Here is a 24,857-nt window from a genome sequence, read left to right on the forward strand (position 1 = left end):
TTCTCTCCCGGATACCGGCTTGGGCTTCCGGAGCGGAGCCACGCTCGCCATCGCCTCCATCGTGTCCTGCTGGGGGAGGCTTTGTGGTCCTGGGCGAGCAGGGGAGGGTCTGGGCATCGCCCCCTCCCTGCAGCCTCATCTGGGAACCGAGGGCGCTTCTCCCGAGGAAAAGCCCTGTGGAAGCAGAGCCGGGGCCGGCAGGTAACGCGGGGAAACAGGAGCGGGGATGTGGGGGGAATGCTCCCGGCAGCAGCAGCGGCGCTCCCCTGGATGGAGAGGGATGAGGACGCTCCTGGGATACAGCCCCCAGGGCCCCACCGCTGACTCCCAGGGCCGTGGGGAGAAGGGGAACCGGGAGGCAGAGGTTGTTGTGGGATGGGGTGTCCCAGAAAGGCGGGCGGGGGGGTGGGAAAGCGGCGACCCTCCTGCCCCGCTGTTCCCGCATTGCTGGGGGGACGCTCAGCATTAACGGGTGGAGGGACTGTGAAAAGCCGATGTTCCCCGAAGTGACCACAGGACCATCATATCGCAGTGACCATCATTATCTCGAGCAGGAAGCGCTGTGGTGGTGGGGGAGAATCCTTGATTTCAAGGGATTTCTCCTCCCTGCAGGGGATTTTGGGGAGCCCCGAGGGAGGAATCTGTGTTGTCCCGGTGTTTCCTCCTGCCATGGAGCCGTGGGTGCTGCTGGACCCGCGGCAGAAGGCTCTGTACCTCGATGTGATGCACGAGAGCTACGAGACCCTTATGGCCCTGGGTAAGGACACCCCAAAAAATCTCTCTTTCCTTGCTGTTTACCCCCTTATCCTTTCCTTGCTCTAAGCAAAGCAGTTTGGGAAGAGGGCCGGAGGGATCTGGGAAAGTTTCCAGAAGGATTTCCCCAAGCCCCAGCCCTCTTCTTAATTCTTTTTCTTCAGGAAAATGTTATTGATCGCTCCTAATTTAAATTGAAAATTCTGTCATTGGAGTGCCCTTGGCACCTCCACATTTCCAGTTCAAACTGGGATCAGGTCTCTGTTGTATCTGTCTTCCTCCACTCTGGGAAAACAAGATTTTTAAGGGGAATCCTGTTGTCGCTCCATTGTTTTCAATCCTACCCCTCCTCCAATCAGAGCCACGCCTTCACCCTTTCCTCCTCCTCCTGCTGATTTGCAAAAGTTCAGGGGCTGGGGAGTGAAAAAGTGAAGTTTTTAAGGAGAATCCCGTTGCTACTCCATTGCTTTAAATCCCGCTCCTCACACTTTCACCTTTTCCTGCTTCTCCCCTTCCCCAGCAGCTCAGGGGCTGGTGAGTGAAAAAGCTGCAGAGAATGGAGCATCGGAGAACAGTGCTGGGCTTGCGCCGCACTCATCCCGCAGCCCAGAGCAGGAGAAGCCCCTCGGCTCCAACAGGCGCAAAACAAAGCGCCCAGACAAAGCTGTGCCCCCTGGGAACCCCCAACCCACCGTGCTCCCCAAAATCAGCTGTGCCAAATCACCCCTGCGTGGAAAAGGACCAGCCCGAGAGCGGCCGTTTGGCTGCGCCGACTGCGGGAAGAGCTTCCCGTGGGCATCGCACCTGGAGCGGCACCGGCGCGTCCACACGGGCGAGCGGCCCTTTGGCTGCCCCGAGTGCGGCGAGACCTACAGCCAGAGCTCGCACCTGCTGCAGCACCGCCGCACGCACGCCAGCGACCGCCCGCACAAATGCGGCGACTGCGGGAAGCGCTTCGCCGTCGCAGCTGAGCTGGCGGCCCACGGCCGCGGCCACGCCGCCGACAAACCTCACAAGTGCGAGGACTGCGGGAAGGGCTTCGTGTGGGCGTCCCACCTGGAGCGGCACCGCCGCGTCCACACTGGCGAGAAGCCCTTCGAGTGCCCCGAGTGCGGCGAGGCTTTCAGCCAGGGCTCGCACCTCGCCAAGCACCGCCGCAGCCACGCGGGCGAGCGGCCGCACCGCTGCCCGGCCTGCGGGAAGACCTTCTGCCAGAGCTCCGACCTGGCGCGGCACCGCCGCGTACACCTGGGCAGGAAGCCCCTGCGCTGCGGGGACTGTGGGAAGCTGTTCCGGGCAGGGCCGGCGCTGGCACGGCACCAGCGGTGCCATCGCCGGGAGCACTCGCATCGCTGCGCCGACTGCGGGAAGGGCTTCGTGTGGGCATCCCACCTGGAGCGGCACCGGCGCGTGCACACGGGCGAGCGGCCCTTCCCCTGCAGCAGCTGCGGCGAGCGCTTCACCCAGAAGGCTCATCTGCTGCAGCACCGCAAGACTCACTCGCCGGAGAGGCCGTACAAGTGTGGCGACTGCGGGAAGCGCTTTGGGGAAGCACCGCCGTTCCTGGCACACCAGCGCGGCCACGCCGCGCACAAGAGCTACACCTGCGGCGACTGCGGGAAGGGCTTTGCCTGGGCCTCCCACCTGGAGCGGCACCACCGCGTGCACACTGGCGAGAAGCCTTTCGAGTGCTCCGAGTGCGGCGAGGCTTTCAGCCAGGGCTCGCACCTCGCCAAGCACCGCCGCAGCCACCTCCCCAAGGCCGTGGGGCCGTCGCCCCTTGCCAGGACACGGCTCGCTGGGGACGTGCCTGGAGCTCACAACGGTGAGGACTCGTAAGGACTAAGACCCTCCTCTGTGTGATGGATGCAGAGAGACAACTGAGGGAAAACTTGCCTCGGAGACAGGCCAAAGGACACCAAGTGACACTTGAAGGGCACTGGGGTGGGTGACAGGGATGCTCTGTTGTAGCACAGGGTGGCATTTATCTGCTCTGCTGACTCCCCACAGCAGTGGGTGAGCGTTGCACCTTCTGCAGTCCAGACCCCAAAAAAGGGACAACCTGGGGGAGAAGGAGCCTGTTCCCAAAGGATACACTGCTTGCCTCCATCAGGGAAGGGTGGGGGAACCAGGGCTGGTTCTGATCCAGTGGCGTTGTACCCACTTTGTGCTGACAGCAGATGGGAGATGGTGATGGAGGGGCAAGATGCTCAGGGTGAGCAGGAGGTGCTGGCACAGGGCAGGAATAAATTGGGAGCTGCGAACCTCATGGACACCTGTGTCTCTTTGTGCTCCAACCCTGTGCTCTGATGCTTTCCCTGCTCCAGGCAGGAAATCCCAGGAGCAGCTTCCTCCCCAGAGACAAAACCACACACACACACATGGAGGGGTTTTGCTTTTTGGCTCAACTACCTTCTACTTTATTAAATGTCACTCTAAGCCCAGGAAACATGGCCTGGCTTTTCCAGCATTCCCACCTCAATGCATCCCAACCTGTCCTTTGTAGAACCCCCAGCAGAGTCTGGGGAGGTCCCAAAAGTGCTGGTGATGGGTACAGGTCCCCAGGGCTCTTTTCCAAGCTGTTTGGCCTCCAAAATCCCATGGTGTGATTTCACCCTGCCATGCACCCAAATTGTGTGTGTCCCCCCCCCCGCCGCCTTTTGCCCTCCTATTAGGGCAGGTGATGAGGAGAAAGTAGAAAAGGGAAAAGTAGGAAAAGTGTCTCCTCACCACCCCAAATGACATCCACCTCTCCCCTAATCCACCCTCAGCCTCCCCCATCACTCCTCTCCCTGTCTCCCTCCAAAACCCTCTTGGCAGGCACGGCTGCCCCTCCCTGTGCCCCCTTCCCACCACGTCACCCCGCATCCTGACCCTCAATCTGGGGTATCCTGGGCCCCCCAAGCCCTCTCCCATGCTGGGGTAGGAGCGCAGACCACCCTCCCACCTTGGCTATGGGGCGGCCCCAGAAGAGGAGGGGGAACTCTGAGCACCCCAGCCCCACCTCAGGAGCTGGGAGGAGGGAGGGACACGCAGGGCTCTGGTGAGGCTGCAGCATTGCTGTGCAGGCTGTCCCCCTCCCCAGGGAGATCTTCGCCACCCCAGCCCCTGGGCACTGCACAGGAGGAAGGCAAAGCAGAGCTGGGCTCCTCAGCCCAGAGCTCAGGGGGTGTGCCCATCTCCCATCGTCGTTCACCCTTCTCCTGCCCATTGTTTCTGAGCCTTAAGGGAAAAACTGGAGTTTTCCCAGCCGTAGGAAAAGCATTTAATGCTTTGCTTTACAAAAATCATGGAAAAGCAAATTCCCGTTGTCCCCCTCATCCTCCTCAGGAAGCAGCAGGTGCATAAGGATCCCAATTATTAATTTTGTTTTTATTAATTTATTATTATTCCTAGAGGACAGGTTGGAAAAGGATGGAATTGAAGGTTCTGAAATAACTTACTGATGGCGGGAATAAACGCCATTAAGTTTTCCAGCACGGATCCCTCCTACTCTTTTTCCCTTTATTTTTATGTATTTTGGAGCCCCCACCAGCATCTCATTTATTCCTTGGTGTTTTGCCAACCTGCTAAAATAAATGCAAATAAAGGGGTCGACACATCCAAAGGGAATCCCAGAGGGGGAAGGACAACGGAGTGCATTTTGGGGTGGGGGAATGTTGGGATTTTATTAAAAAAAAAAAAAAAAAAAAAAAAAGGAAGGACAGAAGGAATTTACAGAAAAAAAGAGAGAAAAGGGCAATGATGGCCGGGGCCCTCTGGCGGCAAGAGCCGCGAGTCTGGGCGGAAATAAAAAAGAAAAAAATTAAGAACAAAACCAAAACAGAACAAAACCCCACAAGGAAACAAAACCAAACTGAAGCGGTTCCGGGGTTCTCCCGCCCCTCTCTGGGTATGGGGATGAGCCCCAGGGTCACTGCTTGTGGGGGCTGCGGAGTGACCCCCGACACTTATGGGTGCTAAAGGATCAAGGATCATTTTTGGGCAAAACCCCCGAAATTTGGAGCGGGGGGAAGGTACCGGATGTGTTTTAAATGTGTTTTAACCAGCGTGGGCTGAAGAGCAGGGGCTGCAGGACCCGCCCCCCATTGCGGCGGCCGCCGTGACCGTTCGCGGATTTTTGGGGTAAAAAGGGACTTTTCTGTCAACGGGAGCATGTCGCGACGCCAAGGAGTACCCTCCCCAAAACATGCTAAAACCCTCCAGGGGAGAGTTTGGAGGCCAAAATTCCGTTCCCCCTCGCCCCAGCTCCGCGGGCGCTTCCTCCCACCAAGGCACGGCAATGGCGGCTGGCTGCCCTCATCCAAGATGGCGCCCACGGCCTCACGCCGCAGGCGCCATCTTGAGCCGGGCAGGGCAGGCAGCAATGGGGAGCGGGAGGCCGCGGCCATTTTCCCTCGCTTCCTGCCTGACGGCGAGGCCGCCATTTCGGAAGAGGGCAGCTCCGGTCTGACCCCAAATTAACAAATTTTTAACCCAAATTTCCGCCCTTCCCGACCTTATGGTAACGAAATATTTCCTCCCCAAACCAATCTCATCACGAACAGTGAGGAAACGTACAGAAGAACAGGTAAATGGTGCTGCTGCGTTCTCCATCGGTCTCATGGAGGAGGGATTGCTCCCAGTAGGGATGTAAATCCCTAAATCTCGTGGGAAAAGGCCGATGGTGGTTTTGGGGTAGGTTTTTTGATTTCTGACACTCGTGGGGACGCGGTGGAGACGGTGATGCTGTGAAAACCCTCCCCCAAATCCCTCCACTGTCATCCCCTCCTGCCAGGAAGCCTCCAACAACCACAGGGCCCAAAACAAAACCACCACAGGGCCCTCTGCACGCCCCCCTTTCCCCTACTGCTCTCAGGGATCTGGGACCGTCCTATAACCAATACGGAACACTACCCTCCCAGCACCCTATAGGGCCCCCTACACCCCCAATCCTATAGCAACCCCCCCAAAAATATTATACATCCCAACAGACCTCCTCAATCCTATAAGAATTCCCCCAAGCCATCCTATACCCCCTGATACACCCACCCAAAACCTATAGGGCCCCCAAAACCCATCCTATAAACCCCGATACACCCCCGGAATCCCATAGTAACGAAGACACCAACATTTTCCGTAAAACCCGATACACCTCACCTAATCTACTGGTACTGAGACGTGCAACCTCCCCCTAGCACTCTATAAGGAGCCCCTCTGTGTGAGCAGCCGGTAGGGGACTCTTCCCCTTTCCCAGCACCGCACAGACCCCAATACTCCTGCTCAAACCCTGCAGAGGTCCCCGCTCCCCTCACGCCGCTCCTATGGGGCCTTATGGGTATCTCCCCCCGCCACTCCACGCGACCCTTTCCCCTCCTGCGCAGGCGCGGCCCCGCCCCTTCCCGCGGCGCAGGCGCGGCCCCGCCCCTCGGCCGTCAGTCGGGTGGCGGTGCCGTGCGGAGAGGACGCGCAGGATTCGAGGACTCGTTGTCGTTACCGGCGCCACGACCGGGGCCGCCACCGGGACCGCGGCCGCCATGGAGGCGCCGCCCGCGCCCCCTGCCGCGCCCCCCGCGCCCTGCAGCGCTGCGCGGAGCCTGCAGGACGAGCTGACGTGCCCCGTGTGCCTGGAGTACTTCAACGATCCGGTTCTGGTGGCCGAGTGCGGGCACAACTTCTGCCGCGCCTGCGTGACCCAGTGCTGGGAGGACTCGGCGCGGCGCCTCTGCTGCCCGCAGTGCCGCGAGCCGGTCCCGCAGCGCTTATTTCGCCCCAACCGCTCCCTTGGCAACATCGTGCACATCGTTCGCCAGCTGGGCCTGCCGCCGGGCCCCGCCGAGCCGCCGCCGGGGCCGCCCGCGCCCGCGCCGCCGCTGCCTGCGGCCGCCCCGTCCGGCCCACCGGGGCCGCCGCGCTGTCCGCGCCACGGGGAGCCGCTGCGGCTTTACTGCGTGCAGGACCGGCGGGCCGTGTGTGTCGTGTGTCACCTGTCCCGCGAGCACCGCGCCCACACTGTGCTGCCCGCCGAGGAGGCGGCCCACGCCGCCGAGGTCAGTGCCGGGATTCCCCCCCCCCCACCCCCCCCACCCCGCACAGCCGGCGCCTGGCTCGGAGGGCGGACAGCGAGGACTGCCCTGCCGAGGGGCGGCGGGGCATCTGGACTTCTTCCCCGGAGAGGGAGAACAGTGCGAAACCCCCTCGAGGTGCTGGGGGGCAGTGAATACCCTGCCCTTTTCCGGGTCTTTTTTGGGGTGCAGGACCTCCCCTAAGAAATGGGGGATGCAGTGAACGGGGAGGAGATCGGAGGCATCCCCACCCCGAAACTGGAGATGCCCAAGGAGTTCTCACGGGGTGGGGTTGCACCAGGGACTCCCCCTCCATGGGGGGATGCCCCCCTTGGGTGCAGGGGGAGACCGTGGTTCCGCAGGGGAGTGCAGAAATGAGCTCCCAGTCCCTGCCACACGTGTGGGGTGCAGTAAGGGCCCCTCCGGGCTGCATGGATCTCACGGGGGATCCCGCCCCCAGCTGGGCGCTGCTCCCAGGATTCGGGGCGCAGAAGGACCAGAATCACCCCAAAACAGGGACATGCCAGGGCACGGTGCAGTAAACAGGGGGGATGTTCCCGGTGCGAGATCGAACTGAGTTAACTGGGAGAGTACTGGGAAAGGGATATCCCGGGGTGCGGGGGTGCAGAATCCCAGCACCCCTCCGAAATCCACCGCTCCTCATTCCCGGGGCAGCACCGAGCTGGAGCCTGGGAGCGGTGGGGGGACAGGGGATTCCTTCTCTCATTGGATCCCGGTCCCGCTCCAGGCTGGAAGTGGCGCAGGACTCCCCCAGGAGCCGCCTGTCTTCCCCCTCCTCCCAACCCCAGGGTGCTTGGAGAGTGACGCAGAGCGAGAACGGCACCCCCCCCTCCCACCCCATGTCGCGATATGGGGCGTGTCGTGATCACAATGGGGATTAATTTGTAATTTAGAGCGCCAGGGCCTGATGTGGGCGGCCTGGCCTCGGTATTCCAGGCCGGGAGCAGCGGATCCAGAGGGATCCAAGATGCCGGACTGAGCCGATGTCGCTGCGCAGTGGCAGCAGAGGGAGGGTGGCACCAGCACGATCCCGAGGGATCAGGGAAGGGCATTGTGAGATCATTAACCACCACACATTAATTCTTGTGGTTGTTAAATGCTTTTAGAGAATTTAGGGTTAGGAACTGCTGTGGTTCCTCTTCCGGGGATGCTGGGGCCATCCCCCTGTACCAAATCTGGGTTTTTGCCCTTTTCGGGACACAAACATCCCTAAGTTGTCACTCCTTTGGGGTTTTTTCCCCCCCTCGTTAAGCTACTTTTTTGAGTGTTTAATAATTGGTTGTTGCTGAGCTCCTCCCATCTCCTTTTTTTCCTGATACTTGCTTTAATCTCGTGGATAAATTCCAAAGGCAGCAACTTCTGGCTCTTAACAGTCAAAATCCTTGTCTTTTGCGTTTTAGTTATAAAATAAGTGGATTTATTTGCTCCCAGGGCCAGCTGCTTTTTGCAGGGTATTGCTGGGGATTCTCTGCCCTCCATGGAGGTCAAACTACTTAAATAAGGATGAGCTTAATGAATATTTAATTACTAATTTAATGAGCAGTTTGGAAGCAGCAGTTCCTCCTCTTGCGGGGGGGATCCAGCCCAATTTTGGGGCACCTTGAGGAGGGGGAATGTGGGAAGTAATCCTGTGAGGAGGAAGGGGTGGGACCAGGGCGTTTGGTTCTTCACAGGCAGATAGATCACTTGACTTCTTTTTTTTTCCCCAGGTTTTGGGCTAGTTACAGTGAATTTTAGTGGTTTTGATATAGCCTGAGGTCAGGGTTGAGGGTAGCAGGGCAGTTGCTGGTTCCAGATCCAAGAAAAAACAAGATTGGCTGAATTCGGCCATTTTAGCAGCAGCTAAAACGATCCCTCCTGATCACCCACGGGAAGAATTCCAAGTGGATCTCGTTGTTCTGCTTCCAGGAGGTGCCCCAGGAGCACTTGAGCTCGCTGAGGAAAGGGCGCGAAGAGGCCAAGGCCGAGCGGGAGCGGCAGAGCGAGGAGCTGCTGGTGAGTGCTGGGATCCCGGAGACCCCATCCAAGGGGGGGGGGGGTTCAGTCTCACCTGGGGATTTTCTGGTTACGGGAATTTGGTCCCACGCACGCTTGCTGGGGGAGGGGGGTGGTTCCCCCTCCCCATCCATGAGATTCTCTCATCTGGGGGCGATTCCCTGAGCTCCAGGGCTGCAGGGTCGTGCCCTCACGGGGGAATCTCTGCTGTGGAATCGCAGAAGCAGACGGAGGTGGAGCGGCAGAAGATTGTGGCTGAGTGCAAGGAACTGCGGGCGTTCCTGGAAGAGAAGGAGCAGCTCCTGCTGTCCCGGCTGGAAGAGCTGGAAAAGGACGTCGGGCGCCGGAGGGATGAGAGCGTGGCACGTCTGGCTGAGGACATCGCCCAGCTGGACAAGCTGCTGGCAGAGCAGGGCGGGGACAGCGGGACAGAAAACACACCTGCCCAGGTGGGACTCTGTTATGTGTCTCCACGGAAAGAATTCCCACTTACAGACATAGAAATCCCTTGTATTGGGCAAAAATACCCTAATTCCAGGGACAAAACCTATGTGTGGGGATGAAAATTCCATTTACGGGGGCAAAAAGTGTCCTGTTGGGGTGAAAAAAAAAAAAAAAAGAGGTGAAAAAAGTTCCATTTATACGGGCAAGAATTTTCATGTCTTGGCAAAAATATTTCCATTTATTGGGGAAAAGAATCCTGTTAATGGGGTGAGAACTTCCATTTATGGAAAAGTAAAAGTCCCTTCATGGGATCCTCCCAGTTTTTGGGGAGGATTTTGAGATCTCTGAGATAGAAGAGATGCTGATCCTAACAAATTCCTTGGGTTTTTTCCCTTTCCAGGGTGTCGTCCTGGCTGGCAGCAGGTGAGTGAACTTGGAGGCTCTGGCTGGAAGCAGAGCTGGTATTTCAGCTCTTTTTTTGGGGGTGGGGGGGAGGGGAGGTGGTGTGTGCTCCCTGATTTTGGGTCCCTGACTCCCATGTCTCTGCAGCCTGGAGAGCTGGATGTTCCTCAAGCCCGAGCCTGGCTTTTCTGAACTGGAGAAGAAGCTGAAGAGCTTTTCCCAGAAGAGTGCGGTGCTTAAGGAAGTGCTGCTGGAATTCAAGGGTGAGCCTGACAAGAGCTTTCCTGGAAAAAAAAATTGCTTCGCAGCCAGGATCCCACCAAAAGCCCCATCAGGGCTGGGATGGAGCCGGGCTCTTATTCCCCCCAGGACTGGTTGGGAGAGCTCCAGGTTGTTTGAGCATTGACTTATCCCAGGGAAAAGGTGGAAAAGTGGTGATTTCCCTGGGATTTGAGTGTGGAAGTGTGGAGTAGGGATCATTCCCATGGCTTGGGCAGTTCTGGGGGCTCCAAGGGCTCAATTCCTTCCTTCTCTTCCTGCAGAAAACCTGCGCTTCGAGCTGGAGAATGACACAGGTGAGGCCATTGGGACTGGGGTAAGACCTCACTTTTCCAGGGGTTTGCATGGAATTGGCTGGGATGTGGGGCCGTGACTTCCTTTTTCCAAGAGATAATGTGGGAATTTGCTGGGATTGGAGGTTATGGGGGCTCTAACGTCCCTTTTCCAAGGGTTAAGGTTGGAATTGCTGGGCTTGGGTTCTGTGTGGGCTCTTCAAGATACTACTGGTGGCTCACCTGGATCCTTCCCCTCTGGTTTGGGACACGGACAGTGGATCAATCTCCACACAGATGGGGTAATGATCCCAGAGGTGACTCACCTGTGTTGTCCCCAATGTGTCTGGGACACAAACCATGGGTCGGTCCCCTCACAGGTGGGACAGCAACCCCACAGGTGACTCACCTCTGTCCTCCCTGGTCAAGCCACCGAGTCAAGCCAATCCCACAGGTAACACCTCCCCTTTTCCCCTGCAGGTGAGCTGTCCCTGGACCCCGACACAGCCAACCCCTACCTGGTGCTGTCGGAGGACAAGCGGAGCGTGCGGCTCCGCGGGGCCCCCCAGGAGCTGCCAGCTCACCCCAAACGTTTCGACTACGCCTTCTGCGTCCTGGCCTCCGAGGGCTTCTCTGCTGGCCGCCACTACTGGGAAGTGGAGGTGGGAGACGGGGAGAGCTGGGTGCTGGGTGCCGCCCGCGAGTCCGTGCGCCGCAAGGAGAAGGTCGACTTCGCCCCCGAGGAAGGGATTTGGGCAGTGGGGCTCAACTGGAAGGGCAAAAATTGGGATCAGTACCAGGCGTTCACCTCTCCCGAGACGCCACTGTCCCTTTGCGAGCGACCGCGCAAGATCGGGGTGTACCTGGACTATGAGGGAGGGTGGGTGGCGTTTTACAACGCTGACAACATGGCTCCCATCTTCACCTTCACTGCCGCCTTCTCCGAGAGGATCTTCCCGTTTTTCTGGCTCTTCTATGTGGGCTCCTCGCTGTCCCTCTGCAACTGAGCTGGCCCCGCTCACTGGTCTTGTCCCCTCTCCCCAGCCATCCTTATGTTTTCCTTTGCTTCCAAGCATAACACCCCAAATCCTGCCCTTGGCCGTTCAGGGGGGATTTTTTATTTTTTTTCCTGTTGCAGTTCAAAGTTTGGAGTATTTTTCCCTCAAAATCTTTTTCAGGGGTGTTGGTTGGTGGGGGGGTTGCTATTTGAGCACCCTCTGCCTGTTGCTGGTTAAACACCCCTGTAATTCATTTTGTTTTTCCTTGGGAGTTGGAGCCCCGTGGAACAGGGAGAGGCTGATCCCATCCTACTTCGAATAGTAGCCAAAGCTTTGTGCCCCACTCCCCCCTAAAATGCTGGGAGAGGAGGGGTGTTGTCCCCACCCAAGTTTGGACACCTCTGCTTCGCAAGTCATCCCATCCCATCCCATCCCATCCCATCCCATCCCATCCCATCCCATCCCATCCCATCCCCCCCTGGGGAAAGGGCCAAGCCCATCCTGCTGTTGCTGACTGACCCCCCCTATCTCCTCTATTGCCCCACCTTTCTCTCCCCACTCCCCCCCCCTTGTCCTCCCTTCGTTGTGTCCCCATCTCCCCCCTACCCCCCATTTCCTCTGCTTCAGCCCCTCCCTTTTTGCTCACCCCCCTCCCCCCCCGTTCCCCCCCATCTTCCCCTTGCTCCCCCTAAATTCTGAGTCCCTGGAGCACCGGGATCCCAGCAAGGGGATGTGGATATTTGGGGTCACCCCAAACCTGGGCTTTTTGGGGGGTCTGGGGGGGCTGAAGGGGGTCTGTATTCCAAGTGTGATCTTGTGCTTGCCCACTCCCCTTGTGCCCCTTCCCGCTGCTGTTCGTGTCCTTTACCCTGTCACTGTTAGTGGGGAAATAAAAGTTGCTGTGCAAAAAAACCCCTAAAACCTGATAATTTGGGGGTTTTTGGTGCTGGGGGAGGAGGGAAAGCTGCTCCTGCTCAGGAGGGAATGGACACAGACATGCCCTTGTGCCCACCCTGCTGCAGCGGAGCACTGAGAGGTTTTGGGCACACTTGCAGTTCACTAAATGGTCCCAAGGTGGAGCTTCCAAGTATCTGTAAGTTCAAATTCTGGTTTAAATCCGAGTTTTAAGTGAAAATTAAATAAAGTTTAAAGGAAAAGTTTGAAGTACTGGGAGCTCCCGGTTTTGGGGCACAGCCCCACTGGGCACTCCCTCTCATCCCAGTTTGGGGGCACAGCTCAACTGTGTGCTCCCATCCATCCCAGACTGGGGGCACAGACCCACTGGGAGTTCCCTCTCATCCCAGTTTGGGTCCCCAGTTCCTAGGTGGTGTCCCCACCCCATTTCCAACCCCTTTTCATGTGCCCAAACCACCCAAATCTCACTTTTCTATCCTCCATAAAAATTCGGCAACAAATCCCACTTTTACCCAAAATAAGTCTTTATTGAGGATCCACCTGTGGCAATACCGCTGGGCTTGAGGGGATTTGGCAGAAAATCTGGGATTTGCACCAGGGATTTGGCTGAAAAACTGGGATTTGCACCAGGGATTTGGCTGAAAACTTGGGGTTTCAGCTGGGATTTGGCTGAAAAACTGGGATTTTCCCCCATTTAGTCTCTCCCATGTGTTTTTGGCACCTGGAGCCTGCTGCGGGGTCCACCATTGATCCCGATTTTGCTCCGGTCCCCAAACTGGGGGACGAACGAGCCCTCTAGGACCCCCCCTTGCCCATCCCCCTGCCCTGGGGCGTACCTGGATCCTGCCCAACATCCCCCCCCCCATACTCCAGTGGGGTCCTCCTTGTATCCCCCCCACTCCCCAGGACCTGCCCGAGCAGCTCCAGAGGTTCCGTCGGCTGGGGGGGCTCCAGGTGCTGCTGGATTCCCTGGGGCTGGGGGGGTCCCCCGACCCCCCTGGGGTGGCTCTTGCTCTTGTGGGCGGTGACGTTGTCCCGCTTTTCGAACCTCTTCCCGCAGATGTCGCACGGGAATTGGTAGAAGGAGTCGGCGTCGTGTTTCCTCATGTGCCAGTTCAGGGAGGCTTTTTGGCGGCACGTGAAGCCACAGATCTCACACCTGGGGGAGTAAAAAAAATAAAAAAAAAAACCCTCAGGGATGAGGCACGGGCAGAACTGTCCCTGCCCTGCTCGGGGTTGGAATGTGCTGTGGGCTGAAGCTCCGGTGCTGTCCTGGCATGAATGTGTTGGGCAGGAGTCCTCCGTTCTGTCCCAGCTCGTTAACCTGTGCTTACTAAAACACTGCCCTGGAGCTGAGCCTGGAGCTGCTGGATCCAGGAGCAGAAACCTCGGGGAAATCCCAGCCCAACTTTTGGCTGGATGTCATATGCTAAGGAACTGATTTTGGGTTGAAAAGGGTGGGAAGAGGCTCCGAGGCTGAGCAGAGGTTGCAGGGATGGGACTGGGACTTATTGGTGGGTTGGCAATGGTGCTGGGATTTACTGGAAGGACAGGGATGGGACTATGACTTGCTGGCAAGTTGGAAATGGGACTGGGACTTACTGGAGTGGCTTCTCCCCGGTGTGGATCCGTCGGTGGATGATCAAATTGCTGCTGGTGCGGAAGGAGCGTGCACAGAACTCACAGATGTAATCTCGCTTGTCTGGGAGCAAAAGAAAAGGGATTGGGGCTAATCCAGCCTGGAAAAACTGTCAAGGGCCTCAGGATGTGCTTTGGGAGCAGGGAGACTCCAGCATGGGAATGGAGATTATAAGGGAGAGATTCGGGAAGCCGAGGGCAACAGTGATGGGTTCTGGGGTGGGAATTTGGGAATGGGTGGCTCTGGCCCAGTGGGGAAGGGGGTACGGGAGGTGTGAATCCAGGTGGAACGCATACAGGGAGCGTGATCCGTAAGGTAGGTGTAATCCCCAAGAGAGGAGCCACGAGCCATGCAGGGGGGTTGTAAATGACAGGAGGATGTCCAGGGAGGTGTAATTCCTATGGAAATGCCCCACTCACCACTGTGCAGCTTCTCGTGTTCCTTCAAGTGCTTCTTGAAGTTGAAGGATTTCCCACAGCTGGGCTCGGAGCAGGTGAAGGTTTTCTGGTGCACATGCTGGTACTTCTGGTGGTGCTGCCAGGGAAAAAAACAAAACAACCTATCATCTCCAGGACACCCCACCCAGGCTCTCCAGGAAGTGCTGGTCTTCCCAGGTGCTCACATTCAGGTACTGGCGGTTGGAGAAGATTTTGCCGCAGCCCTCAAAGTCGCACAGGAGGATCTCGCGCTTTGCTGCCTTCCTGACAGAGAAGACACGGGAAAAATCATTGTCGGGATGAGGTGGAAGGTTGGAAAAGCTCTGGAATATGGATCTATCCCCAGCTCCTTCCTCCTCACCCACCTTCCCTTTTTCCCCACCCGTTAAATCTAAAATTAAGAAATCCTTTCAGAGCCTCCAGTCCATCCCCCAGGGAAGAGCTGAGCTCCTCCTCCTCCTCTCTTCCAGGGCGTGCCTGGAAGCTTCCCTGGCCCCTTCCGTCCCATTTCCCAGGTACCTGATCCTCTTGGGGCCGATCTGGGTCACGTCCTTGTCACTTGCCCGTGGCTGCCGCTGGCAACTGCAATAGGAAAGAGCCATTTTGAGCCAAGCCCTGATGTCCCCCTCACTGTCCCCAAGATTCCCGAGGAAATCCCACATTAAATCATCCTCAGGACCAGCATTTCTCTGATTTGCACCCCACGGGAGCAGGACACGCTGGAACAAACGCATCGTTCAGGCATTAAAATAAGAATAAATTCTTTATTGCTTGTTACAAAACCCTTTTCACATGGTTTGGACACGTCCCAGGACACTGAAATTGGCTCCCAGCCTGGTTTGATCTATAATTCATCCATAGCTCCCTGGAAACAGCAACTATTCCTGGCTGTCACCCTGGAATTAAGGAAAGATCCATTAAAAGTGGATTAAAGTGGGGTTCGGGGAAGAGAAATAACAAGCTGCTGAGACATGCCAATGCTCAAGCATGGATTCAGCCTGGGGCTTGTCCCAAATCTCTTGAAAACATCTCAGGGTGGCTTTACCTGGAGAAGGGAGGAGGAACCCTTTGACATCTGGAAGGTCCTGCTTTGCTCATAAGCCAGGATTTTATCTCCCATTTTTGACTTGCTGTGACAAAAGATGGGGGAAACGAACAAAAAGATTAAAAATACAATCTGTGTCACCAAACTTAGCCCAAAAATGGCTGACCTGAAAGCTTGGGCTTTGGGGAGGGGGCAGAGAGCTACAAGCCCCCACTAGTGCCTCAGAAAAGCCACCAGCCCGCAGGTGTAACTTTGGATGTATTTGGAGGGCTAGACTATGGGATTTGGGATGAAAATCAAGACAGCCCGAAAAACGCCAGAAAAAAAACCCCCACATTTAATTCACTTTTGGCCCCAAAAAGAATGGCCCAGACTGAATGTGGACTCTTCTACCCTCACGTTGCATTTGGAAGCCTGGGATCTGCATGCCCAGCGATGGCAGGGAGAGGGGAAGAGCCAGTTCCAGCATTACCTTCGCTGGGATTGGGTCTCCAGGAAGGGTGGTCCCTCTTTCAGCTGCATCCAGGATGGTTCTGGAGCTGCTGGAAGAGGGGAGGGCTTTCAGCATCCAAAAGGAGTCACTCAAAGGGATCAATCAAAGCTGTAGGGAGCAGCACAACACTCACCTGGGGAAGAATTTGGGATGGGACTGGCGCTGAGCCTGTCTTTCAGGGGACGACAGACAGAGGAATTGTGGCTGATTCCAGGGAAAAGGGGGATTTTACCCCCTTATTTTATCAAAAGTGTAAGAAAATCCATCCAGGTGAGGTGTCTAGGTGTGTTGGATCTGAGGCTGTGCATGGACCAAGCCCCAACCCAATGTGCCTTTAATGCTTGTGCAAAACCCCAGTGAGGCCCCGAGGGCTGATGTGAGCTTTTTAAACACAAAACGTTGAATTTTGTATGCCTGGAAAGGAGAGCTGGAAACCCAACACTCGGCCCCAAAGCTGCTGGAGAAGCTGCGGATCCATCGGGGCAGGAGGAGGTTGTGGTGGGATTGATGGATTTTGGGCTGTTCCATCTACAGCCTGGTGGATGCTCCACTGCCCACCACAGGCCTGCTTCAAGGGTCTTTGTCCCCCTCCATAGCAGCCCCAGCACTGGCTGCCTCTCCTGATTCCCTGAGCACCCTGGACCGGCCCCGTGAGGGATAGGGTGGGTGACACAAGGCTCACAAAGCCCCTGCAGTGATGTCTGTGAACCAGACCCCCACTCTGATCACTCAACAACCCCACAAGACAAAGAAACACAGCTCTGCCATGCAGTCAACAGTACCACAGGGAGGGTTACGATATGATGGGGAGGACTGACCCCACTGGAGACACAGCTCTTACCCCATGGTTAGTGGTGTCATGGGGAGGGTTTACTCCCCTTGAGGATACACAACTCTTGCCCAACAGCACCGAACCCTCCCAAGGTGATGACTCTGACCCCGTCCCCTCATCCCTTCACCGCTGCAGCCGCCATGACTCACCTGACACGTCGGCTCTTCTCCTCCAAGGAGACAGAGCTGGGCAGGGGTGGCTCAAGCAGGGGCTGCTCCTCTTTGACTGGCTTCTTGCGGGCCTTGGGTTGGCTCTGGCGTCGCTGTGGCTCTAAGTTGCTGTTGGGGGTTACAGACCGGGCTTGGTGAGGGAGGTTGGGTGGTTGATGGGGTGAGATACAGGTTAGATGTGGTAGGAAATTAATTATTTGGACAGGGTTGGACATTTGTTGGTCGTGGAAGGACTTGTTTAGACATGATAGGACATGTTTTGGACACAGTTGGACATGGCACTCTCCCCCAGGTGAGACACAATGAATATGCCTCTCCAAAATTCTGTGCTCTTTCATCCCAGAAACACCTTATTTTAGCACCACGCAGACATTTTTCCCACCTCCTCCCCACTCTGCCTGGGCAGCTGCAGCAGGAGAAGCACATGGCAGAGATGTGAGGCCTGAAACCCTTCCAGTGCAATATTGCTCTGGGCTGGGGCGTTGTCAGTGGGCACCGTGGAGTGGCTCCCACACAATCCCAATCTGCAGGCTCCCTCACAGCTCTCCCACCTGTCCAGGGATGGGTGGTAGTTCTCATCACGCAGGTCATCAGTGTAGGCCAAATCGTCGCCCTCGGCAAAGTCCTCATCCTCCTCTTCCTCTTGGGGTTCATCTCCTGGCTCTGCATCGTTCCCTGGGATGGTGCTGCTGGGCAATGACCTGGGTCAATTCTGCCGCGATGGCTCAACCACATTAAGTCTCCCTGGCCAGTGTTGGGGACCCAGGGATGGGTCAGGCCAAATGCAACTGTTGGCCTCACCAGGGCATGCCTGTGGGTGCCACCACTCACCTCTTGCCAGCTGCTGCCACAGGCCCCGGTTCCAGTGGTACCTGGGGGACTGGAAGGGGACAGGAGGGCACTGAGGAAGGTCCGGGAGAGGTGAGGAGGAGGAGGATCGAGAGTTGGGAAGGATGAGGGTGTTGGAAAGCTCAACAGCGTCTGATCCCAGTGGGATGGTGGTAGAACTGGAGCTACCCTAGAACTGGGAGAAGGGCTGAGGGTGGGGAATCAAAGGGAGTCGAGGGCGGGAAGGTGACCTGGAGGTGCTTACCTGTGCCACCACTGTCACCACCATCTCCCAGCTCCTCGCCCCGATCCCCATGGGGTGACCTGGCCGTTCCCTCTCCTCCGGCCTCGTCAGAGTGCAGCGTGGCACTACGGAGCAGATGGCGGCGCCCAGCGCCCAGGGAGGGGCTGCACCCCTGGGCCGCTTTCAGGGGGTCACGGGAGGGGCTGTTGGGACCCCCGGAGCCACCCCACGAGAAGCGGTGCCCAGCCACGCACTCCCAAACCAGCGGTGCCGCGCTGCCTGGTGCTGGCAGCTGGATGTCTGGAACAAAGCCACACTCCTGGCCGTGGCCGTGGGACAGCACGACCAGGCGCTGCAGGGCAGCTGGCTGGACCTGCTCCAGCTCTCCTGGGAAAACAAAACAAAACAAAAAAATCTGTGAGAAACAGCTCTGGAATGGTGTTTTGGGTGGGGGGTGGGACACCTGCAAGGCCCCCTCCACCTTCCTCAGGCTCTTAAGGTTCTCCTTATTAAGAGCAACCCTCAAATAGCTTCCCAAAGAAGAGCTGGGGATGCCAAAAACAGAACACAGGATTTGCCTCGTGCTCAGTGGGGTGAGCAAAACCACGAGCAGCTCCAGGTGCTTCTCCAGCACCCAACCCAACAGGAATTCTCCCTCTCCACCATGACCGTCTTATGGACCTGAACCACTGGATGGCAACATGGAACTGGGAGGGAAGCACCTACCTGGGCTCCAGGTGCAGCCATGAGAGCTGTACCTGCACAGGAAGACAGAGGTGAGCAGGCAGAAATCTGGATTTTTCCCCATGAGAGGTGGGTTTTAATGGGTTTTGAGCCCCCTTTAGTGACCTGTCAAGGAGGAACTGGGCCAACTGGGAGTGCAGGGCGAATCCGAGCTGCTCCTTGAGGCGGCACCAGCGCTCCAGGTGACCCCCAATGCGGATGCGGCACTTGCTGCGTCGCGCGTCCAGTTCCCTGCGCTTCTGACGCCGGATGCACTCCCGGACCTGCGGATGACCCCCATGGGCCGAGTCTACAGGAAAGGGCTGGGGGCACAAAGGGGGGCTCAGAGTGGGACAGGAAAGGGGGATACAAGGGTGGTGTGAGCCTGGAGGGGTCAGGTGGGGAATTTGGGGTGCCACGGCTCCATAGGAGAGACTGGAGGTGACACGTAAATCTGGGCAGGGGTCACGGCCGTGACTCTGCTGCAGTCCTGGGGATATGGAGGATATTGGAAAGTGCTGGGGCGGGGGGGGGGTGACAAGGGACGTGGTTAGGGGAGACAGAGGGGTGGCGCGGCATCATGGGGGGGGTCGGGAGGGGGGTGGGAGAGGAACTGGGGTCCCCTGGCTGCACAGGAGTGCGGTGCGGGGGACACACGGGAGGTGGCCTGGGGACCTGGAGGAGGTCACGACAAGGAAGGGAGGGGAGGGGGTGGAGGGGAGGGCGGGGAGACATCCGCCCCGCCCCCACCCCGAGGCCTCCCCCTCGCATTGGCCCCGCCCCTTTAGCCACTCCCCGTTAAGCCACGCCCCCTCCCCGCCGCTTCCCCTGCGCACACACACACACACCCCCTACCCCCCCACCCCCCCCCCCGCTCCCGCCGTCGGGCCTTAAAGCGGATGGTGCCACAGGAGAACGGGAAATCTCCGCCACTCCACCACGCTCCCGCCACCCTCTCCGCCCGCACCCCGGCACCCGAGAACCTCCTGCGCCGGTCCGCGCTCCATCCCGCGCCGAGAGGTGCCCACCGCGGGCCGTGCCCCCTTTAAGAGCCGCCGGACCCACGCCCCCCCCCCCCCCCCCCCGCCCCCCCAGTCCCGCTCGCGCCGCTCACGGACCACGGCGGAGGCCCCGCCTCTTCCGCGCGTGCGCGGAGCCGCGGGGGCCGCTGGGAGATGTAGTTCCGCTGCGGGGCATCACGGGGCGCCCCCGAGTGCCGGGCGGGTGCGGACGCGGGGGGAATTGTGGAGAATGGGGAGGGACACTGCGGTACGCGGGGGATGAGCGCTCCTCGGCTGTCCCCGAGGCTCTGGGGCGCTGCTGAGGTGGCTGGGAAGAGGCAAGACCATCTGTGCGCGTGAAGCAGCTTGTGGGGTTCAATGGGATTTTTGGGGGGATTCAATGGAATTTTGAGGGAATTTTGAGGAGGAATTCGGTGGGATTTTTGAGAGGATTTTGGTGGTAAGTTGAGGGAATTTTGGGGGGATTTGAAGGAATTTTTCACGCAAATTTGGGGAGGAATGCGATGGAACGTTGAGAGAATTTTGGGGGGGATTGGAGGGAATTCTATATAATTTTGGGGGAGGTTAACTCTACGTTTGCTGGGAAGTATTTGCTGGCAGCAATGAGCACCTCTAGATGTGAACGTGCACTTGGAGGGCACCAGGCTGTGGTTCAGAGCTGGCTCCTGGAGAGACTCAGCAGCTGAGTTCCTCCTGGCACTCGTGTCGGTGCATTTCTGACATCTCTGCTCTGTGTCCAGGGAAAAACAAGTGTACACATGTGAGAAATGCTTGCTTTTCTCCAGGCAAGCATGCGAAATTCAGACCTTGAAATAAAAAATGTCCTGAGCCACCTGGAATGATTTGGGTCTTAGGAGGCACCTGGGAGCCTGCTTTTGTGTCCTGGGTGGGGCTGTGGCTATAAAAGAGGTAAAGGATGAAGCAGGGGGGCTCAGTGCATGGGGAAATTAATCTTTGGGGAAGTTCTTACAGCTCTAATTAAAGCTTTATGAATGATGATGATTTTCGGGAAGTAGGTTGGCTGTTCTGATCCATTTTCTTTCACTGCAGATTCTACCTGCTGAAAGGCTGAGGTGAGAGCAGGATCTGTAAAATCTCTGACTCTCTGTGTCTCCCTGGGGCTGAAGCCGTGTTTGCTGTCAATGGTTACACAGTGCAAGATGCTAAAGACTGAAAACTTAGGGTTTTTTTATCCCACAAAACCAAGACTCTCTCTGCAGCTACGCCCTGTATATCTCTTAAAAGAGTTCCTGTGTTTAGAAAGGTTTTTACATCCTGCAATGTATAATTCAGTCAAAAAGAATGGTACCGTGTCAATGTGGGGTTAATTACTTTGAGTTTGTTAATTAAAGTAAACCATTGATATGGGGTGTGGTAAGAGCATCCCTTGGTTGGAGATGGCAGCTCTGAATTTGTCTTCATTCCTTTAATTTCTTTCAGTTATTTCTTCAGTAATTACTGCACTTAAGATATACAATAAGGATAACAGAAGTTCTGCTCTGGTGGAATTGTAAATCCAAGCCGAATTACTTAGAGACTGAGGGAATGGGGAGCAGAGCTTGAGGCTGGGTTTTGACAGTGGGAATGTGGGGACGAAAAGAAGTATTAATAGTATAAAGATATATATATATACACACAATAAAAAGAAAAAAAATATAGTACATATTTTGAAATATACTAGAATATGAATTAAATACAAATTGAATACATAAAAATATATGGAACAAAGGTGCGCTCCAAAATGACAAATGGAAAGTGGGATCTTGAGTTTGGCTTCTTGGGGAAAAGTGCCACTTTTCGGAGCCATCTTGCCTGTGGCCCGTGCTGGGCTTTTGCCTACAAAAATTCCATAAGGACGAGGATTTCTCCCAGACCAAAGCTGCCCCCTCCTCCAAACCTGGCTGCCATCGGAGGCCCAAACGCGCCCTACAAAATGACATCTGCCAAGTGGGCTCTTGAGTTTGGCTTCTTGGGGAAAAGTGCCTCCTTTCGGAACCTACGTGATTGCAGCCCGTCCTGGGCTTTTGCCTACAAAAATTCCAGAAGGACGAGGATTTCTCCCAGATCAACGCTACCCCCTCCGCCAAACCTGCCTGCCATCGGAGGCCCAAACGTGCCCTAGAAAATGACATCTGCCAAGTTGGCTCTTGAGTTTGGCCTCTTGGGGAAAAGTGACTCCTTTCAAAGCCAACTTGCCTGCGTCCCGTCCTGGGCTTTTGCCTACAAATATTCCAGAAGGACGAGGATTTCTCCCAGACCAAAGCTGCCCCCTCCTCCAAACCTGGCTGCCATCGGAGGCCCGTGCGCGCCCTACAAAATGACACCTGCCAAGTGGGCTCTTGAGTTTGGCTTCTTGGGGAAAAGTGCCTCCTTTCAAAGCCAACTTGCCTGCGGCCCATCCTGGGCTTTTGCCTCCAAAAATTCCATAAGGACGAGGATTTCTCCCAGACCAAAGCTGCCCCCTCCTCCAAACCTGGCTGCCATCGGAGGCCCAAACGCGCCCTACAAAATGACATCTGCCAAGTGGGCTCTTGAGTTTGGATTCTTGGGGTTAAGTGACGCCTTTCTGAAACTACGTGATTGCAGCCCGTCCTGGGCTTTTGCCTACAAAAATTCCATAAGGACGAGGATTTCTCCCAGACCAAAGCTGCCCCCTCCTCCAAACCTGGCTGCCATCGGAGGCCCGAGTGCGCCCCACAAAATGACATCTGCCAAGTGGGCTCTTGAGTTTGGCTTCTTGGGAAAAAGTGCCACATTTCGGAACCTACGTGATTGCAGCCCGTCCTGGACTTTTGCCTACAAAAATTCCATAAGGACGAGGATTTCTCCCAGACCAAAGCTGCCCCCTCCTCCAAACCTGGCTGCCATCGGAGGCCCAAACGCGCCCTACAAAATGACACCTGCCAAGTGGGCTCTTGAGTTTGGCTTCTTGGGGAAAAGTGCCTCCTTTCAAAACCAACTTGCCTGCGTTCCGTCCCGGGCTTTTGCTACAAAAATTCCATAAGGACGAGGATTCCTCCCAGACCAAAGCTGCCCCCTCCTCCAAACCTGGCTGCCATCGGAGGCCCAAACGCGCCCTACAAAATGACATCTGCCAAGTGGGCTCTTGAGTTTGGCTTTCTGGGGAAAAGTGCCTCCTTTCGGAGTCAACTTGCCTGCGGCTCATGCAGGGCTTTTGCCTACAAAAATTCCATAAGGACGAGGATTTCTCCCAGACCAATGCTGCCCCCTCCTCCAAACCTGGCTGCCATCGGAGGCCCAAACGTGCCCTACGAAATGACACCTGCCAAGTGGGCTCTTGAGTTTGGCTTCTTGGGTGGAAGTGCCTCCTTTCAAAGCCAACTTGCCTGCGGCCCGTCCTGGGCTTTTGCCTACAAAAATTCCATAAGGACGAGGATTTCTCCCAGACCAAAGCTGCCCCCTCCTCCAAACCTGGCTGCCATCGGAGGCCCAAGCGCGCCCTACAAAATGACATCTGCCAAGCGGGCTCTTGAGTTTGGCTTCTTGGGGGAAAGTGCCTCCTTTCAAAGCCAACTTGCCTGCGTCCCGTCCTGGGCTTTTGCCTCCAAAAATTCCATAAGGACGAGGATTTCTCCCAGAAGAAAGCTGCCCCCTCCTCCAAACCTGGCTGCCATCGGAGGCCCAAACGCGCCCTACAAAATGACATCTGCATTGTGGGTTCTTGAGTTTGGCTCCTTGGGGAAAAGTGCCTCCTTTCGGAGCCAACTTGCCTAACTTGCCTGCGGCCTGTCCTGGGCTTTTGAGTCCAAAAATTCCAGAAGGACGAGGATTTCTCCCAGAGCAAAGCTGCCCCCTCCTCCAAACCTGGCTGCCATCGGAGGCCCAAACGCGCCCTACAAAATGACATCTGCCAAGTGGGCTCTTGAGTTTGGCTTCTTGGGGAAAAGTGACTCCTTTCAAAACTAACTTGCCTGCGTCCCGTCCCGGACGTTTGCTACAAAAATTCCATAAGGACAAGGATTTCTCCCAGACCAAAGCTGCCCCCTCCGCCAAACCTGGCTGCCATCGGAGGCCCAAACGCGCCCTACAAAATGACATCTGCCAAGCGGGCTCTTGAGTTTGGCTTCTTGGGGAAATGTGCCTCCTTTCGGAGTCAACTTGCCGGCGGCCCATGCAGAGCTTTTGCCTCCAAAAATTCCATAAGGACGAGGATTTCTCCCAGACCAAAGCTGCCCCCTCCTCCAAACCTGGCTGCCATCGGAGGCCCAAACGCGCCCTACAAAATGACACCTGCCAAGTGGGCTCTTGAGTTTGGCTTCTTGGGGAAAAGTGCCTCCTTTCGGAGCCAACTTGCCTAACTAGCCTGCGGCCCGTGCTGGGCTTTTGCCTACAAAAATTCCATAAGGACGAGGATTTCTCCCAGACCAAAGCTGCCCCCTCCTCCAAACCTGGCTGCCATCGGAGGCCCAAACGCGCCCTACAAAATGACATCTGCCAAGTGGGCTCTTGAGTTTGGCTTCTTGGGGAAAAGTGACTCCTTTCAAAACCAACTTGCCTGTGTCCCGTCCCGGGCTTTTGCTACAAAAATTCCATAAGGACGAGGATTCCTCCCAGACCAAAGCTGCCCCCTCCTCCAAACCTGGCTGCCATCGGAGGCCCAAACGCGCCCTACAAAATGACATCTGCATTGTGGGTTCTTGAGTTTGGCTTCTTGGGTGGAAGTGCCTCCTTTCAAAGCCAACTTGCCTGCGGCCCGTCCTGGGCTTTTGCCTACAAAAATTCCATAAGGACAAGGATTTCTCCCAGACCAAAGCTGCCCCCTCCTCCAAACCTGGCTGCCATCGGAGGCCCAAACGCGCCCTACAAAATGACATCTGCCAAGTGGGCTCTTGAGTTTGGCTTCTTGCGGAAAAGTGCCTCCTTTCAAAGCCAACTTGCCTAACTAGCCTGCAGCCCATTCTGGGCTTTTGCCTACAAAAATTCCATAAGGACGAGGATTTCTCCCAGACCAAAGCTGCCCCCTCCTCCAAACCTGGCTTCCATCGGAGGCCCAAACGCGCCCTACAAAATGACACCTGCCAAGTGGGCTCTTGAGTTTGGCTTCTTGGGGAAAATTGCCTCCTTTCGGAGTCAACTTGCCGGCGGCCCATGCAGGGCTTTTGCCTACAAAAATTCCATAAGGACGAGGATTCCTCCCAGACCAAAGCTGCCCCCTCCGCCAAACCTGGCTGCCATCGGAGGCCCAAACGCGCCCTACAAAATGACATCTGCCAAGCGGGCTCTTGAGTTTGGCTTCTTGGGGAAAAGTGCCTCCTTTCGGAGTCAACTTGCAGGGCTTTT

At 56.6% G+C, this 24,857-nt stretch overlaps 3 protein-coding genes across 3 annotated transcripts; 2 read left to right on the plus strand and 1 right to left on the minus strand.

The window, feature by feature from the left end:
* The first annotated feature begins 226 nt into the window (after positions 1-226).
* LOC134057113 (zinc finger protein CKR1-like) lies at positions 227-2,592 on the plus strand. The gene is made up of 3 exons (XM_062514137.1): positions 227-370; positions 613-757; positions 1,277-2,592. The coding sequence occupies exons 1-3, from the start codon at positions 227-229 to the stop codon at positions 2,590-2,592; spliced, it is 1,605 nt and encodes a 534-aa protein (XP_062370121.1).
* A 3,603-nt stretch (positions 2,593-6,195) lies between these two features.
* On the plus strand, positions 6,196-12,253 carry LOC134057114 (E3 ubiquitin-protein ligase TRIM7-like). Its single transcript, XM_062514138.1, has 7 exons — positions 6,196-6,782; positions 8,727-8,813; positions 9,035-9,262; positions 9,658-9,680; positions 9,807-9,922; positions 10,202-10,234; positions 10,691-12,253. The coding sequence occupies exons 1-7, from the start codon at positions 6,270-6,272 to the stop codon at positions 11,215-11,217; spliced, it is 1,527 nt and encodes a 508-aa protein (XP_062370122.1). The 5' UTR covers positions 6,196-6,269; the 3' UTR covers positions 11,218-12,253.
* A 399-nt stretch (positions 12,254-12,652) lies between these two features.
* On the minus strand, positions 12,653-19,085 carry ZNF692 (zinc finger protein 692; the record flags this gene model as incomplete). Its single annotated transcript, XM_062514139.1, has 13 exons — positions 12,653-13,282; positions 13,726-13,825; positions 14,182-14,296; positions 14,385-14,463; positions 14,719-14,781; positions 15,717-15,786; positions 15,871-15,941; positions 16,719-16,847; positions 17,291-17,425; positions 17,571-17,640; positions 17,833-18,198; positions 18,538-18,569; positions 18,661-19,085. Coding segments are annotated over 13 exons (2,019 nt in total), but the record flags the coding sequence as incomplete, so codon positions are not given.
* Positions 19,086-24,857: the final 5,772 nt, after the last annotated feature.

This window comes from Cinclus cinclus, unplaced genomic scaffold (genome assembly GCF_963662255.1).
Source record: "Cinclus cinclus unplaced genomic scaffold, bCinCin1.1 SCAFFOLD_49, whole genome shotgun sequence".
NCBI classification, from domain to species: Eukaryota; Metazoa; Chordata; class Aves; order Passeriformes; family Cinclidae; genus Cinclus; species Cinclus cinclus.

Bases quoted from the DNA above. Each gene is read 5' to 3' on its own strand.
- LOC134057113 (XM_062514137.1), top strand. From the start codon at position 227: ATGTGGGGGGAATGCTCCCGGCAGCAGCAGCGGCGCTCCCCTGGATGG. The intron at 371-612 runs GTGGGATGGGGT...TCCTCCCTGCAG, and splicing joins ACCGGGAGGCAGAGGTTGTT to GGGATTTTGGGGAGCCCCGA. The intron at 758-1,276 runs GTAAGGACACCC...CTTCCCCAGCAG, and splicing joins CGAGACCCTTATGGCCCTGG to CTCAGGGGCTGGTGAGTGAA.
- LOC134057114 (XM_062514138.1), top strand. From the start codon at position 6,270: ATGGAGGCGCCGCCCGCGCCCCCTGCCGCGCCCCCCGCGCCCTGCAGC. The intron at 8,814-9,034 runs GTGAGTGCTGGG...GTGGAATCGCAG, and splicing joins GGCAGAGCGAGGAGCTGCTG to AAGCAGACGGAGGTGGAGCG. The intron at 9,681-9,806 runs GTGAGTGAACTT...ATGTCTCTGCAG, and splicing joins GTCGTCCTGGCTGGCAGCAG to CCTGGAGAGCTGGATGTTCC.